This window comes from Myotis daubentonii, chromosome 3 (genome assembly GCF_963259705.1).
Source record: "Myotis daubentonii chromosome 3, mMyoDau2.1, whole genome shotgun sequence".
Lineage (NCBI taxonomy): Eukaryota > Metazoa > Chordata > Mammalia > Chiroptera > Vespertilionidae > Myotis > Myotis daubentonii.
This window is the reverse complement of record NC_081842.1, coordinates 57,903,434-57,921,528: the sequence shown is the minus strand read 5'-3', so window position 1 is coordinate 57,921,528 and position 18,095 is coordinate 57,903,434. Positions and strand designations below refer to the sequence as shown.

The 18,095-nt window shown below is 37.6% G+C and overlaps 1 protein-coding gene across 3 annotated transcripts in view; it reads left to right on the top strand.

Moving 5' to 3' along the window:
• SEC22A (SEC22 homolog A, vesicle trafficking protein) overlaps window positions 1-18,095 on the top strand; it is a 53,796-nt gene that overhangs the window by 19,806 nt on the left and 15,895 nt on the right. For all 3 annotated transcript variants that reach the window (XM_059687646.1, XM_059687647.1, XM_059687645.1), the window contains exon 5: window positions 12,613-12,728. In XM_059687646.1, the coding sequence (XP_059543629.1) occupies window positions 12,613-12,728 (116 nt within the window). The remainder of the gene's footprint in view (window positions 1-12,612; window positions 12,729-18,095) is intronic.

The window sequence follows — 18,095 nt, the reverse complement described above, 5'->3', positions numbered from 1 at the left end:
AGGTAGCATATGCCATAGTTGAATTGCTTATTTAAAAAAATTCTTCCTTATATTTGAGCTAAAGTCTGTTTGCGATAATGTTTATCTATTTGTCAAAGCTCTGTGACCTCTCCTCAATTCCCTTAGCCTTTTTGTCTATGACATTTGAAACCCTCCCTACCCTGGAAGCTTTTATTTGTTAGTATTCTTCAAATGTGCCGTTCAGGACTGAACACAATAATTCATATTTGGTTGAATACAAATTATGGGAGAAAAGGGAAACAGATTTCATTAAAATAATCTAGCCAGTCGAGAAACAAGTAAGCACACAAATAACAATAACAAGCCCAGGGGGAGAGGAGGTGGATGAAGACCCAGAGTTGTTACAGTGTGTTATCTAAAATGTCCAACAAAAAGTTACAGGACATGCAGAGGGAAAATATAATACGTACACTGTGTGTGGGGGGGGGGGGTGGGGGGGGGTGGGGGGGGATGAGGGGAAGCAGGCAATAGAAGCTGCCTATGGCAGTGACCAGATGTCAGATTTAACAAAGATGTCCAAGTAGTCATTATAATTATTTTCAAAGAACTAAATGAAGTCGTAATTTAAAAAGTAAGGAAGTGCCCTCGCCGGTGTGGCTCAGTTGGTTGGAGCATCCCATACACCGAAAGGTTGCAGGTTGGATTCCTAGTTGCAGGTTGGATTCCTGCACATGTGTAGGTTGCCGGTTCGATCCTCAGTTGACATGTGTATGAGGAGCAACTGATAGATGATTTTCTCTCACATCAGTGTTTCTCTCACTTTCCCTTCTCTGAAATCAATAAAATCATATCCTAAAAAAACAAACAGGAAGATATGACAATGAGGTTGCATCCAGTAGATAATATAAACAGATAGAAATTATAAAGGAAAAAGAACCAAATGGAAATTCTGGAATTGAAAAATACAACTAAAATGAAAAATTGACTAGTAGGGCTCAATAGAAGATTTGAAATGGCAAAGAAAGGTTAGTATACTTGAAGATAGATCAATAGAGGTTATGTAATCCAAAGAACAGGAGAAAAAAGAATGAAAAACAGAACCTCAGAAAAATATGGGATACTATTAAGCACACCAACATATGCATGATGGGAGAACCAGAAGAAGAGAAGAGAAAGAAGCAGAACATCTGAAGAAATAATGGCTGAAAAGTTCCCTAATTTACTAAAAAAAAAAGTCCTTTTTAGGAAGCTCATTTAACTCCAAATAGGATATATGCAAGACACCTATAAACAGTTGAAAATGTTGAAAGACAAAAATAAGGAGAAAACCTTGAAAGCAGCAAGAGAAAAACAACTCACCACTTACAAGAGAACCTCAAAAGATTAACAAGTGACTTCTCTCAACAGAAATAGTGGAGATCTAAAGATAGTGGGAGAACATGTTCAAAATACTCAAAGAAGGGGGGAAAACCTGTCAACCAAGAATCCTTATGTTTCAAAACTGAAGGTGAAATAAAGACATTTGCAGATAAATAGAAGATGAGAGAATTTGTTGCTGGCAGACTCAACTACAAGGAATACTAAAGGGAAGTTCTTCAGGTTGAAAGCAAGTGACCTAGACAGTAATTTGAATTTACACACACACACACACACACACACACACACACACACAATATCAAAGAGCAATGGTAAAGGTAATTATAAAAGATAGTAAACGTACATTTTTCTTTTTAAAAGCAATTGTATAAGGTAATGCATATAATGTATTGTTGGGTCTCTGATATGAAGAAATGAAATATATATTTTTAATAATAGCACAAAGGTGGTGGATGGAAGTAAAGCTGCATTGGGCAAAGGAAGTACTCCAGGTGGTCATTTGAATTCACAGGAACAGACACGGGAAAGAAAAGCAAATTAAACCTAAAGCAAGAAGAAAGGAAATAATAAAGATTAGAGCAGAAATTTGTGAAAATGAAATGAAAAATAGAAAAAAATTGGAGAAAAATCAAACCAAAAGCTGTTTCTTTTGACTATAGGGTCTGGTTTAAGGAAGGACATGTAGATCAACAGTAAAGAATGGAGAGTACAGAAACAAACCTTTGCATTATGGTAAATTCATTTAAAAAAAAATATATTGTATTGATTTTTTACAGAGAGGAAGGGAGCAGGACAGAGAGTTAGAAACATCAATGAGTGAGAAACATTGAACAGCTGCCTCCTGCACACACCCTATTGGGGATGTGCCCGCAACCAAGGTACATGCCCTTGACCGGAATCGAACCTGGGACCCTTCAGTCCACAGGCCGACACTCTATCCACTGAGCCAAACCAGTTAGGGCGGTAAATTCATTTTTTAACAAGGGCACCATGACAATAGTGAAAGACTAGTCTTTCAAGAAATCATGCTGGGACAATGGATACTTATATATAAAAGAATAAAGTTGGATTCCCACTTCACAAAGTATCTAAAAACTAACTCAAAATGGATCAAAGACCTAAGTTTAACAGCTGAAACTATAAAATTCTTAGAAGAAAACAAAGGTGTAAATATTAGCGGAAATACAAAGGTGTTACTTTGTATTAGGCAATGATTTTTTAGATTTGACACCAAAAGCACTGAAAAAAGTACAAGTAGGTAAAGTGGAATTCATCAAAGTTAAAAATCCTTGTTTTTCAAAAGATACTATCAAGAAATTGAAAATTGTGACAATCCACAGACATAGAAAATATTGGCAAATCATGTATCTTCTAAGGAACTTGGAGCCAGAATATATTACCACTCAACAATAAAAAGACAATCCAATTTTAAAAAATGGGGAAAAGATTTGAAAAGACATTTGTACAAAGAAAATGTGCAACTGGCTAATTAGCACATAAAAAGGTACTCAACATTATTAGTCATTAGTGAAATGCAAAACAATAAGGAGATACTACTTTACAATCATTAGGATGGCTATAATAAAAATAAAACAGACAATAACAAGTGTTAGCAAGGATGTGGAGAAATGAGAACCCTTATATATTGCTTTGGTGGTGTAAAATAATGCACCTGCTTTGGAAAATAGTGTGGAAGTTCCTCAAAAAGGTAAACATAGTTATATATGATCCAGCAATTCCCCTAAGTACATAATCCAGAGAATTAAAAATGTATGTGTAAATGAAAATGTGTACATGCGTGTTCATAGCATTATTCATAGCAACTGAAAGTGGAAACAGTCCAAATGTCCATTGACTGATGAACAAACAGTAGTATATCTATGCAATAGAATATTATTAAGCAATAAAAAAGGAACAAAGTATTGATGCATGGTACAATACTATGCTGCTGTAAAAAAAGAAAAGGAATTCTTACCATTTGCAACAACGTGGATGGAACTGGAGAGCACTATGCTAAGTGAAATAAGCCAGTCAGTGAAAGATAAATACCACATAATCTCACTCATTTATGGAATATAAAGAACATTATAAACTGTTGAACAAAAATAGCTAGAGGCAAAGAAGCATCGACCAGACTGTCAAACTACAGGGAGAAGGTAAGAGAGGGTTGGGGGGCGGGTAAGAGATCAACTGAAGGGCTTGTATGCATGCATTTAAGCACAATCAATAGACGCAAGACACTGGGGGGCCAGGGAGGACAAGTACCGGAGGGCTGGGGAGGCCGGGGGGAGGTCAACGGGGAAACAAAAAAGAGACATATGTACTACTATTTGTAATACCTTAAACAGTAAATAAAACACACACACAAGAACATTGTGCTATGTAAAAGAAGCCAGATATAAAAGGACACATTGAAAATTTCATTTATACAAAGTGTCCAGAATAGGCATATCCAGAGATGTAGAAAATAGATTGGTGATTGATAGGAAGCTGGAGTGGTGGAGGGGAAATAGGCAGTGACTATACTAATGGTTATGAGATTTCCTTGGGAGGTGATGAAAATGTGAAATTAGATCATTGTGATAGTTCAAAACTGTGAATATACTGAAAATTTCTGCATTATACACTTTAAAGAGTAAATTATATGTGGATTAATTTTCAATCTTTAAAATCACTAATAAACAAGGGATTATTACTAGTACTTAGAAGATTTCCACTTAGAGCAGTGATGGAGTAGTTCATTCAGACCAACAATCCCACTAAATACATGTAGAAATGCTGAGTGGAATGTATATATTCTATAGAATGTATAGGTCTATTGTAGAAGTTAATCTAAAATAGAATCTTCCTAAAGTCTTTGGATATACAAGATAACTGATAACTAAGAATTACTGATAACTAAGAAACTGAGGAAGATAGAGGCCCTGGGAGATGAGCCCAGTGTTTGGAGCAACTTTTTCCTTTGGAACTTATATCAATTCTGGAGCAAACAGCTGACAGCCTCAAGACTAGGAGACTGGGATTAGGGCAGGTGGTGAATCTCATGAGCAACCTCTCCCCTCTGCTCCCAACTTTGGTTTAGCTTGGATATCTATACTTTAGGAATGTGGGTAGATAGGAATATGCAGCTGACAGGCTTTTGTCGGGACTGCCCTTAGTTTTGAATCATATTGGTCTCTAAAATTGGATTGAACTGATTCCACAGTGCTGTTCTCCAAAGATCCTGGCAGAAGCAAATAGTTCTGGAAAAAGTAGCCTCATAAGCTTCAAATTATAGTTACAACAAGATTTTGAAAATAGAATCTTTGGCAAACACAATCATAAATAACCAGGCATGTGAAGAGATTAAATTGCATGAACACAAACCATCAGAATTAATCTTTCTTGCCCCCTATTTCCTCTCTTTTCTCCCTTCTCATTAAAACCATGGAAGCCAGAGGACAACTTAGTCATATCCTCTAAAGGATAAAAGAAATAACTGCAAATGCAGAATTCTGTGCTTAACAAAAATATCCTGAAAGAATGAATTGGCAAGATTAGATATCCTTGTGTTGTTCCTGATTCTGATCTTAGCAGGGAAAGCATTCAGTATTCCAGTTAACTATGATGTTAACTTGGGGTTTATGTAGATGCTTTTTTGAGAAAATGTCCTTATATTCCCAGATTGATGAGCAGTTTTTATCAGGAATGTAAGATATATTCTGCCAAATGCTTTGTCTACACTTATTGAGATGATTATGTGATTTTTCTTTTTAAAAGCTGTATGTGGTGAATTACTTTGCTTTCAAATATTAAACCAACCTAGCACTTCTGTGATAAAACCCACTTGGTCATGATGGATTATCCTTTTTATATATTGTGAGACCCAATTTACTAAAATTTTGTTAAGATATTTTGTATCTGTGTTTATGAGGGAATTGATTTGTAGTTTTCCTTTTTTCTAATGTTTTTTACTAGTTTTGCTCTCAGGATAAAGCTGGCCTCATAGAATAAATTGAGAGGTATTACCTCTTTTTCAATGTTTGGGAATGTTTCTATAGAATTTTCTTTCTCCCTTTTTTTTACTTGATATGCTTTTATTGATTTTTTGAGAGAAAGGAATGGGGGAGAGAGAGAAAGAAACATTGATGAGAGAGAGAAACATCAATTGGTTGCTTCCCACACACGCCCGTCTGGGAATCGAACCCACAACCTAGGGATGTGCCCTGACAGGGAATTGAACCCACAACCCCTTGGTGTACAGGACAATGCTCCAACCAACTGAGCTGCCTGGCCAGGGCCTATTTCTTCTTCTTTAAATGTTTAGTACAGTGAAGGCTTTCAAGCCTCTAGTTTTCTTTGTGGGAAGGTTTTTGTTGTTATTGTTTTACTACAAATCAGTTTCTTTGATGGAAGTAGGGTTATTCAAGTTACCTGTTTCTTCATGAGTGAGTTTTAGTAGTTGGTTTCTTTTAAGGAATCTAAGGAATTTTTCCATTTCATTAGCATAAAGTTAATATTCTCATATCCCTTTAATATTTGTATAATTATTGTGATGTTGCCATTCTCATTTTTATACTGATAATTTTTGTCTTTTGCATTTTCTTCTGATCAGTCTTATTGGAATTTATAATTTTTATTGATTTTCTTAAAGAACCAGCTTTTCCTTTCATTGACCTTTTTATTGTTGTTGTTTTTTTATTTCCTATTTCATTGATTTATGTTCTGATCTTAATTACTTCCTATGGTCTGCTTACTTAGGGTTTAATTTGCTCTTCTTTTTACAGATTCTTGAGGTCATTTATTTGAGAACTTCTTTTCTAGTCCAGACATTTAGTACTATTTATCTACCTTTTCATTACTGCTTTAGCCCCTAGCCAGTTTGCTCAGTGGGTAGAACTGAAGGGTCCTGGGTTCGATTCCAGTCAAGGGTATGTACTTTAGTTGCTGTCTCTATCCTGGCCCCAGTCAGGGCCCGGTTGGGAGGAAACCAATTGATGTGTCTCTCTCACATCGATCTTTCTCTTTATCTTTCTCTGTCTCCCCCCCCACCCCTTCCACTCTCTCTAAAAATCAATGGGAAGATATTCTTGGGTGATGATTAATGAAAAAAAATAAAATAAAAATATTGGTTTAGCTACATTTCATAAGTTTTAGTACATTGTATTTTCACTCTCCTTTTGTTCAAAATGATTTTAAATTTTACTTTTGATATCTTTTGTGATCCATGGGTTATTTAAAAAAAATGTCTACCTTTATTTTATTTTAATAGTTTTAAATATGTAGAGGTTTTCCAAATATCTTTCTGTTATTGTTTTCTAGTTTAATTCCATTATAGCCAGATACCAACTTATGTATAATTTTAATTATTTTACATTTATTGAGATTTGTTTTATTCCCCCAGAATATGATCTATCCTTAATCATTTTCTGTGTTCATTTGAAAAGAACATGTATTCTGTTGTTGGGTGGAGTGCTCTATAAATGTCATTTAGATCAAGTTGGTTGATATTCTTTAAGTCTTTCATATCCTTGATTTTTTTTTTTTTTGTCTACTATCAGTTATTGAGAAAGGGGTGTTGAAATCTCTGACTATATTTGTAAATGCATATCTTTCTCCTGTTAGGTCTCTAATTTTTAGTGTATTTTAAAGTTTGTTATTAAGTGGTGCACAAATATTTAGGATTGCTTTGTTCTCTTAGTTCAGGATAATTATAGTGCTTAATTCATTGAGTTCTTGGAAGAATGAAATGAGATTGTATGTATAAAGTGCTTGGTGCCTGACAACTTGCCTGACATTCTGAGAGCAGCCACTGTTAGCAACAGCAGCAGCAGCGGATGCTGTTATTATTTGCTTCTCTCATTTCCATCGCTATGTTCATGTTCTTTTCTCTGCATGGAATGCAGTTCTCATTTGTACCTGTCTAAATTTTATCCATCTTCAGAGATCTTCAGTAGTTCTCTACCACTTCTGTGTTACCACCACCTTCCCCCTAATTATCTTTCCTCTTCATAATTCTGTAACCCTTTTAGTTGAGAATTCTTATTATTTTTCATATGCTTATCTGTCCACTTCCCTTTAAAACATGAGAAGTACTGTGAGGGCAGGTTGTATATTCATTCTCATACCTTCTAACACACAGCATCTTATGCAGCAGAATTGTGCCAAAAGGTGCTGAATAAAATACGTTAATTCAGTATAACCAATAGCCCTTTGATTCCAAGGGACTTTTTTTTATCTCCTTAAGAAAAAAGTTTTTTTCAACATAATAAAAGCCATGTATGACAGGCCCACAGCCAACATCATACTCAACGGACAAAAACTAACACCATTTCCCCTAAGAACAGGAACAAGACAGGGATGCCCCCTCTCACCACTCCTGTTCAACATAGTACTGGAAGTGTTAGCCATTGCAATTCGGCAAGAAGAAGAAATAAAAGGCATCCAAATTGGAAAAGAGGAAGTAAAACTGTCCTTATTTGCAGATGACATGATATTATACATACAAAACCATAGAGATTCCATCAAAAAGCTACTAGACTTAATACATGAATTTGGCAATGTAGCAGGATACAAAATTAACCCCAAGAAATCTGAGGCATTTCTATACACCAATAGTGAACTTTCAGAAAGAGAGATTATAAAAACAATCCCGTTTACCATCGCACCAAAAAAATTAAGCTACCTAGGAATAAACTTAACTAAAGAGGTAAAAGACCTCTACTCAGAAAACTACAGGACGTTGAAAAAAGATATAGAGGAAGACATAAACAGATGGAAGAACATACCGTGTTCATGGATTGGTAGAATCAACATCATTAAAATGTCCATACTACCCAAAGCAATCTATAAATTCAACGCACTTCCCATTAAAATGCCAACGGCATACTTCAGAGATCTAGAACGAACTTTCCAAAAATTCATCTGGAATAAAAAAAGACCCCGAATAACTGCAGCAATCCTGAAAAAGAATAAAGTAGGTGGGATCTCAATACCAGATATCAAGTTGTATTACAAAGCCACTGTTCTCAAAACTGCCTGGTACTGGCACAAGAATAGGCATATAGATCAATGGAATAGAATAGAGAGCCCAGAAATCGGCCCGAACCAATATGCTCAATTAATATTTGACAAAGGAGGTAAGAACATACAATGGAGCCAAGATAGTCTCTTCAATAAGTGGTGTTGGGAAAATTGGACAGATATATGCAAGAAAATGAAACTAGACCACCAACTTACACCATACACAAAAATAAACTCAAAATGGATAAAGGACTTAAATGTACGACAGGAAACCATAAAAATTCTAGAAGAATCCAAAGGCAACAAAATCTCAGACATATGCCGAAGCAATTTCTTCACTGATACAGCTCCTAGGGCACTTGAAACTAAAGAAAAAATGAACAAATGGGACTACATCAAAATAAAAAGCTTCTGCACAGCAAAAGAAACCATCAACAAAACAACGAGAAAACCCACTGTGTGGGAAAACATATTTGCAAATGTCATATCTGATAAGGGCCTAATCTCCAAAATTTATAGGGAACTCATACAACTTAACAAAAGGAAGATAAACAATCCAATCAAAAAATGGGCAAAGGACCTAAATAGACACCTTTCAAAAGAGGACATTCAGAAAGCCAAGAGACATATGAAAACATGCTCAAAGTCACTAATCATCTGAGAGATGCAAATCAAAACAGCAATGAGGTACCATCTCACACCTGTCAGACTGGCTATCATCAACAAATCAACAAACGATAAGTGCTGGAGAGGATGTGGAGAAAAAGGAACACTTGTGCACTGCTGGTGGGAATGCAGACTGGTGCAGCCACTATGGAAGACAGTATGGAGTTTCCTTAAAAAACTGAAAATGGAACTCCCATTTGACCCTGTGATCCCACTTCTAGGAATATATCCCAAGAAACCAGAAACACCAATCAGAAAGGATATATGCACCCCTATGTTCATAGCAGCACAATTCACCATAGCTAAGATCTGGAAACAGCCTAAGTGCCCATCAGTAGATGAATGGATTAGAAAACTGTGGTACATCTACACGGTGGAATACTATGCTGCTATAAAAAGGAAGGAACTCTTACCATTTGCAACGTCATGGATGGAACTGGAGAGCATTATGCTAAGTGAAATAAGCCAGTCAATAAAGGAAAAATACCACATGATCTCACTCATTCATGGACAATAGAGACCATTATAAACTTTTGAACAATAATAGATACAGAGGCAGAGCTGCCTCAAACAGATTGTCAAACTGCAGTGGGAAGGCCGGGGAGGGTTGGGGGGCAGGAGGTAGGGGGGTAAGAGATCAACTAAAGGACTTGTATGCATGCATATAAGCATAACCAATGGACATAAGACACTGGGGGATAGGGGAGGCTAGGGGACTGTCTAGGGCGGGGGGATAAAATGGACACATATGTAATACCTTTTGTAATACTTTAAGCAAAAAAAAAAAAGTTTTTATTGATTTTGAGAGAGAGAGAGGAAGGGGGAGGAATAGAGAGATGGAAACATCGATGAGAGAGAAACATCATCAATTGGCTGCCTCCTGCACGCCTCCTACTGAAGATTGAGCCCACAACCCTGGCATGTGTTCTGACTGGGAATCCAACCAGGGACCTCTTGGGTCAGTGCTCAAACACTGAGCCACACCAGCCGGTCTACCCATACTTCTTTAGGAACTTCTGTAAACTATTAATCCTTGTTATATTTTGAGGAAAAAATAATTTTGTCATGAAAATGCACTATTGGGCCAAAGAGACATCGTAGCAGAAGACAATATTAGCAAAAACAAACCAGAACAAAAACTGACCAAGTCACAATGCTTTGCATTCAGCAATTTTTTTTTTAATGTTATCTCTCATTTGTTATTGTTCCAAATCCACTCTTCCTAATGATGACTATCATGGTGCCAGATTGAACTGTGAAGTAAGCATTTGTGAATAATAATGCATCTAAACTCTGTTTACTGAAGCAACCAAAAAAATCATAAAAATATAATACATTAAAATATGATGAAATATCTCATTCAGTTTGTTAAAACTGAGGAATTTTCCTTAAGAAATGTCACCCTCATATTGTATGCAGATGGAGTTTTCTCTGGATAACCATTCCCACTCCTCTTGGGAAGTGGGTAGTATGGGAGGGAATCTCTGCTTGAGAATTTCTTTCCCACAGTGATTTGGCACAGCTCCAGCCTGTCTTTCAGCATAATGCATGCCTTGTCCTTGCTAAAGGAGGTTTGTCATTTGCTTTCATGCCTTTAAAAATATTTCTGGTCATTTTGAAAAAATTAATTTATACATAGTATACTACCATTATATAGAGTGCTCCAGGAGACAAGTGTTAGAAACTTAAAAATAGTGTTAGAAACTTAAAAATAAGTGTTAGAGGCAAGTGTTAGAAACTTAAAAATACTTAATTTATATAGATATCTGTTTCTTAAATAAATATTGATTAACACATTAAAATGATACTTTCCAGTTCAATAATGGCCATGCCTTACTTGACCATAAAAAGCTGAGGGTTAAGTTATAATACAGAATATTATTTGGGGTTTTTTATAAGGTAAACTTGTTTTGTATACTTCAGAAGTGTGATTTATATAATTTAGTCAGTTATCAGGTGGCTTTATGCTTGAGGTCCATATTGAGGATTTCCTTTTTTTATTAGAGGCCAGTTCTCCCTTGTTACTGAGGGGGGCCCTGGGGAGGGATGGGAGAGAGATGTAAAACATGACTAATTGGTAGATAGTAGGCCAGTTGGATAGATTTTTAAATTGTGAGAATTTTTTCTCTACTGATAAAACTTGGTATCAGTACTTTACAAAGGCATTTAATTTTTTGTTTTCATATCAAAATCTCAAGGAAATTGATTGAGAGACCAAGCAGTATGCTTGGGTACAGAAAAAAATTAAGAAAATGTTATCCCATATTAGCATTTTCTGCTGCACTTAAGGAATAAATACTTCCTTGTGATATGTGGATTTGTGTTTTTATGAACTGTTTAGGAAGCTTTTCTCCTGAAATGGCTGAATATAAGTTGCAAAGATTTAAGCCCTTCCTTATATCAATGTTCCACCTCATTAACTTCTTTGTTAGGGCTTTTACACTTCAGTGATTTAAATAAAATGATCTACATGTAATTCTATTGTCTTCTCTTTCCATCTGTTTCCTATTTGAGTTCTATATGATTTTGTATTTAGTTTTGTGTTTTCATTTAGACTCTGTTCAGCGCAAGATGATGATGAAGGGGGAAGCTATTGTATAACTAAATGTTTTCACACTGCTGAAGTCCTGACAGATAAGGAAATGTGTTTATAAAGATAAACTAGTCACTTCTTCAACTGGTGTTCTATCATTTGTCTCTTCAAGTGGTCTTCAGAGACTAGGAACTTCATAGCTCTTAGACTCCATTTTATTGTGGAGTTCAGATTGGTGGTTGCAGTTGACCCTTGAACAACATGGGGTGCCAACCCCTGTGCAGTCAAAAATCTGTATAACTTTTGACTCCCCCAGAACTTAACTACTAATAGTCTGCTGTTGACTGAAAACCTTATGAATAACATAAACAGTCGATTAACACATATTTTGTATGTTTTCTGTATTCTTACAATAAAGTAAGTTACAGAAAAAAATGTTATTGAGAAAATCAAAAGGAAGAGAAAATACATTTGAAGTACTGTATTATTTATTGCAAAACAATTCATGTGTAAGTCAACCCACGCAGTTCAAATTCGTGTTGTTCGAGGATCAACCATATATCTGAGCATTCCTCTGGTATTTATAGCCCTGGAACCCAAATAAGAGAGAGCTTTGCTTAAAAGCAAGCTATGTTTGTTCTTTGAAATGTTTCCTAGAATTTTCAGGAAAAGTATAAAGTATGCAATGAATTTCTAAGTAAAATCACCTTTGCAAATCTTTGCAACTGCTTGTGAATGGTAGACATATTTAGGCAGTAAGGTTTTTTTCAATCTGATTTACTGCCAGATGTGAGCACTTCTTAGCAATATATATCCCAAATGCAAGTGAGATGTCTTCATTAAAAATGTAGAGAAAAATAAGTTAATTTAACTTGAGTTCAGGGGAATGAAGCAGTCACGTTGTTAAGACATTTTTAAAAAATAGTTAATTACTAAGATATAGCATTAGATACTTTAATGAAGATTAATCTATATTTGATCGTGTAAAATGAACAATGAATCTTATTTTACATAAGTTTAGTATTGACATGAGATATTGATGTTCATTTCTGACCATTTCTTTTCTTTTCCAGCTCACCAGCGATTGGAACCAGCAACTCTGTCAGGAATTGTGGCATTTATCCTTAGTCTTTTATGTGGAGCTCTGAATTTAATTCGAGGCTTTCATGCCATAGAAAGTCTTCTGCAGGTACAGTGCTATTTTTGCAATGTCAGGTACTCTGTCTATTGATTCTGCTTGTTACAGAATTGCTTCGAATTGATTTGAGTATTAATACAACTTACAACGTATGCTCAGATTTTGTATTCTTTATACTTGCCTTATTCTCCCCTTTCTCTAAAACACTGATTTCTAGTTGACTTCTTTGTCTCAATTAGCACATATTTATTATCTACTCTGCAGGAGGCACTATTTTATTGGTACTCTGGGGACATTAAGATAATGTGTGACTTGGGCCTAGAGTTGAATTAGAAAGACAAAGACCACAAATAATTGCCAAGTACCTAGTACACAGAGAGCAGAAGAGGGGAGTGGTCAGTATGAGTTGGGATAGGAGAAGGAGGCTTTGTGGAGAAGGGGTGAGCTGGACATGGAAGGATCTGTGTAGACAGACAGGAGCAGAAGAAAGGGCATTTGTGGGCAGGTTTTTGGCCTATCCTTTGTGTATTCCTACGTAGTTATCTGCTCGTATCCCTTTTTTCTTGGTGCCTACCTGTGAAACCACTAATTTTTTCAGATATTGCCAACGATTTGTTTTCTAGTAGAGTGTCTTTCAGAGAATGTGGCTATCAGAGTATATTACATTTCTCTTACCCTTTTTGTAAACTTTTTGAAACTTAAAGTTTATCACATTTCAGAACATACAGCTTTCCTTTTCCTTATTAATATTCACTTTCTCTGAAGACTTTTTGACATTCCTGCATTGTAAATTAGTTCTCTTTTGTCAGGGAAGGGAGGGTCAGCATTAAGCCCATAAAAACGCACTCAACACACTTTATATTCTGTTTTAAATTTGTTATTAGTTTGGGAACACTCAAAGAGTACCACTCTGAGGACCCTCTGAATGTCCTCATCTGTGTGAAGCCAGTAGTAGAGGACATCACAGGTTCCCGGTGGCTGAGCTGCCCTCGGGTGAGGGGTGGGGAGCATCTCATGATTTCCCAATTTCACTTCCAAACACCCTGAACCTGCAGGTAAAGCCTTTTCCATTTAGGCACAGGACTGCTGGATATTGTCCCTTGATGTTCCTGCCCTTGTTCCCTAGCCAGGTCAGCTGTATCCCAGTAGGAGTTCATTTTGGAGACAGTCCACCTGCCAGAAGGAAACAAAGGCAGTTTGAAGACTGCTGACTGAAAAAGCTAATAAATAAGATACTCTTTTTTTTTTTTAACTTGATGTAGTGGAAAGGACAGTAGTGTAAGCGTGTGAAGACTTGATTTTTGTTTGTGGAAGGAAGAGAGAGAGCGTTGGCCTCAGCTCAGCTACTGATTAACTCTATGACCTGAATAGCTCACCTTACTTTCTGGTCCTCAGTTTCATTGCTCATCAAATGAAGAAAAAGGGGTGGATTTGATGAGTATTTCTTGAAGTATGGGACACATTTACCAATAGTTAAACAGTAGATGACTGTAGCTGATAGAAGGGCGAACATTTTTTTTAAATATATTTTCATTTATTTCAGAGAGGGAGATAGAGATAGAAACATCAATGATGAGAGAGAATCATTGATGGGCTGCCTCCTGCATGTCCCACATTGGGGATTGAGCCTGCAATCCAGGCATGTGCTCTGACTGGGAATCGAACTGTGACCTCCTGGTTCATAGGTTGACACTCAACCACTGAGCCATGCTGGCCAGGCCAACCATTTTTAATTTTAAGAATTATATATTTAACTCAAAATGGATCACAGATCTAAATGTAAAACACAAAACTGAAAAGTTATAAAATATAATAGAAAACCTAGGCAGAGCATCAGCCTGTGGGCCAGAAGTTCCCAGGTTGATTCCGGTCAAGGGCATGTAGCTTGGTTCCAGGCTCTTCCCCAGCCTGGGCCCAGGTCAGAGTTCATGCAGGAGCCAACCAATCGATGTGTTTCTCTCAGTCTTTGCCGGGGTCTAACCCCAGCAGGTCCAGGGGTTCCCAAAGGCGTAGACGGAGTCGGCAAAGAAGGAATGACACGGAGACAGCGTTCAGTTGATCAGCAGCCTAGCCAGGATCTCCAGCCAAGTTCTGGTCTCGATCTCCAGAGAGGTTCTGCTGTTTATTGTCTTGTTACATCCGTATTTATCCCAGTTGATTTTAATCCTGTCAATTTCTATTACAAAGGTTAGGGCGTTTCTTATCTCCATTCCAGGGAGTAAAGATTATGTAGCTTAAGCATGATTGTTTGTAGTGATTAACTACCCGCCTGGCACTTAGTTAAGGAGTTTCATCCCCTCCCTGACTTCAGGGAAAAATTCCTACCTGGGGAAACAACCTTTCTAGGAGAGGCATCCCCTCCCTGACTTCAGGGAAAAATTCCTATCTGTGGAAACAACCTTTCTAGGAGAGGTGACCTTGGTTAAAACACACAGCGCTAAGGGGAGCAAACATATTAAGAACAGTATGCTATATACGCCAGGTCCCTTGAAACATATGCTGTGCAGATGTTGCTTTCCTGCAGCGACTGTGTCAAGCAGCAAGGATGGACCGGCTTCCGGCAAGTCTTTCCCTCTCTCTTCCACTGTCCTTAAAAATCAGTGGAAAAATATCCTCAGGTGAGGATTAACAACAACAACAAAAAAGAAAACCTAAGTAACCTTGAGTTTCATGATGAATTTTTAGATACAACACCAAAAGCATAATCTATGAAAGAAAAATTGGTAAGTTAGACTTAATGGAAAAACTTCTGCTCTATGAAGGACATTAAGAGAATGAAAAGATAAGCCACAGACTATGAGAAAATATTTGCAGAACACATTTGACAACGGTCTTGTTACCAAAACATACAAAGAGCTCTTATAACTCAAGAAAGCAAACAACCCAATTAAAAAATGGGCACAAGAACTAAACAGACATCTCACCAAAATATATAAAAAGATGCTTACATCATATGTCATTAGGAATTGCAATTTAAAACATTAAGATATCACTAAACATCTATTAGAATAGCAAAATCCAAAAAAAGACACTGATGAGGCTATAGAACAACAGGAACTCTTCATTCATTGCTGATGGGAATGCAAATGGTACAGTCACTTTGGAAGACAAGTTGGCTTAAACATAGCCTTATCATGTGACCCAGCAGTCAATTGCTCCTCAGTATATTTGGCCAAATGAGTAGAAAACTTAATGTTCACACAAAAACCTGCACATGAATGTTTATCTCAGCTTTATTCATAATTTCAAAAACCTGGAAGCAACTAAGAAATCCTTCACAAGGTGAATGGATAAACAAACTGACAATCTGTACAATGGACTATTATTCAGTAATGAAAATAAATGAGCTATCAAGTCACAAAAAAGACATGGCTAAATCTTAAATTTATATTGCTTAATGAAAGAAGCCAGTCTGAAAAACTATATACTACTAGAGGCCTGGCACATGAAATTCAGGTCCCTAGGCCTGGCTTGCAATCAGGGCCAACTTCCCAGCCCCAGTTCCCTGTTTGCCATTGGGTGATTGGTGCCTGATGGCCGGGGGAAGGGACTGAGAAGTCGGTGTTCTCGCCTGCTCACTGGCCCCGCCCCCGCTGCGGTTCGCCCTCTGTGTTCTGCCTTGGCCTGGCACCACCCACATCCCCTGCCATCCACCCCTGGTTCCCCGTTCACCATCAGGTGATCGGAGCCTGCCGGCCGGGGGAAAGACACCAAGAGGTGGTTTGTGCACGTCATAGTGACTGGTCCAGCAGTCATTCTGGTTGTTCTGGTCGTTCCGCCTTTAGGGTTAATTTGCATATTACCCTTTTATTATATAGGACAGAGGCCTGATGCACAGGTGGGAGCCCTGAAGGGGGTCCTGGATCGGGGTGGGAGTCCCCTAGGGGGGTGGGGCTGGCCTGGGCCAGGGGCCGCAGGAAGTTTGTAGGCCGACCACGCCCCTGGTTGGGGTGGGTCCAACCTGGGCAAAGGGCCTGGGGTGGTTTGCAGGCTGGCCACACCCCTGATCGGGGTGGGGGGTCCCTGCTGGGGGGCGGGGCGGCCTGGGGGTGTGTTGGGGTGGCCTGGGCGGGTGGGCTGGGGGCAGGCTGGTTTGCAGGCTGGCCAAGTCCCCAGCTTTGTCAGGAAGGACATCTGGAAGACGTCCAGTCTAATTAGCATATAAACCTTTTATTAGTATAGATATGTTCTAACTATAGGACATTCTGGAAGAGGCAAACCTGTAGAGACAGTAAGTAAAAAGATTAGTGGTCGCCAGGGCTTTGGAAGGAGGGAGGACGGGTGAGTAATTGGAGCATGGGGTTTTTAGGGCAGTAAAACTATTCTATATGTTACTTAGTAATGGTTAAGTCGTTATACATTTCTCAAAACCCATAGAATGTACTACACATAGAGTGGACCCTAACATAAACTATGGACTTTAGTTAATAATGTCATTGTTGGCTCATCAGTTGTAACAACTGGACCACATTAATGCAAGATGTTAACAACAGAGGAACCTGAGAAGGGGAAAGAGCAGGTATGTCAACACTCTACTGCCTTAATTTTCTAAAATTGCTCTAAAGACAAGTCTATTAATTTAACCCCCTTCCACACGCAAACACATACCATCATTAAAACAAAGACTGGAAAAGGGGGAGCATTCTCCAGGCTTTGATATTTCCTTTGATGTGGCTCTTCTTAGCAAGTGAAGTATGTACATACAGTCCATTGCAGTGAGCCAGCTCCTGGGAAACAGTGAATCAGGCTTTCTCTTTCCATGCAGGGGCTGAGCCTTCCCGTTCACACAGGCCAGGTGGGACCTCAGAGCCCCAGTCAGAGTGGAGCACAGGTTCAGGAATCTGATTCATGTTTCAAGGTCAGATGTACAATTTTGTGTCCTCTGAGAACAGTAATTATTTTGAGAAAGCCAGTGAGAAACAGACCAGGTTCTCTGACCTTGCACCCACCAGTCCCCAACTACTCCCACCAAAGATGGCCAAAGAATATAACAGTATATTTAATGTACATTAATCTACATAAAGAAACTCTGAAAAGATAAGATACTAATAAATGTGATGGGAACTGGACAAATGGGTAGCAGGGTGTAAATGAGAATCTTCACGATATATACCTTCTTATATGTTATTTTTAAACCATATGAATATATTATTCAGATTTAAAATAATAAACATAAATATTTATTAGCACTTGTTATATAAGCAGGAAAAAAGACAGCTTTTGTTAAACTTAATAGGTAGATTTTCAAGTAATGAAAGTTTTAGGCAGAGTAAAGGTAAATATTTTTGTGAGGGATAAGGAGATCCTGAGCATTTTTTCCATTTTTGTAGTTTCCTGACTGTCTTAGAATATACAGTTTCCCTAGAAGTTTCAAGGTTTTTTGTTTCAAACAGTTTCTTAAAGTTATGGTGGTGGAAT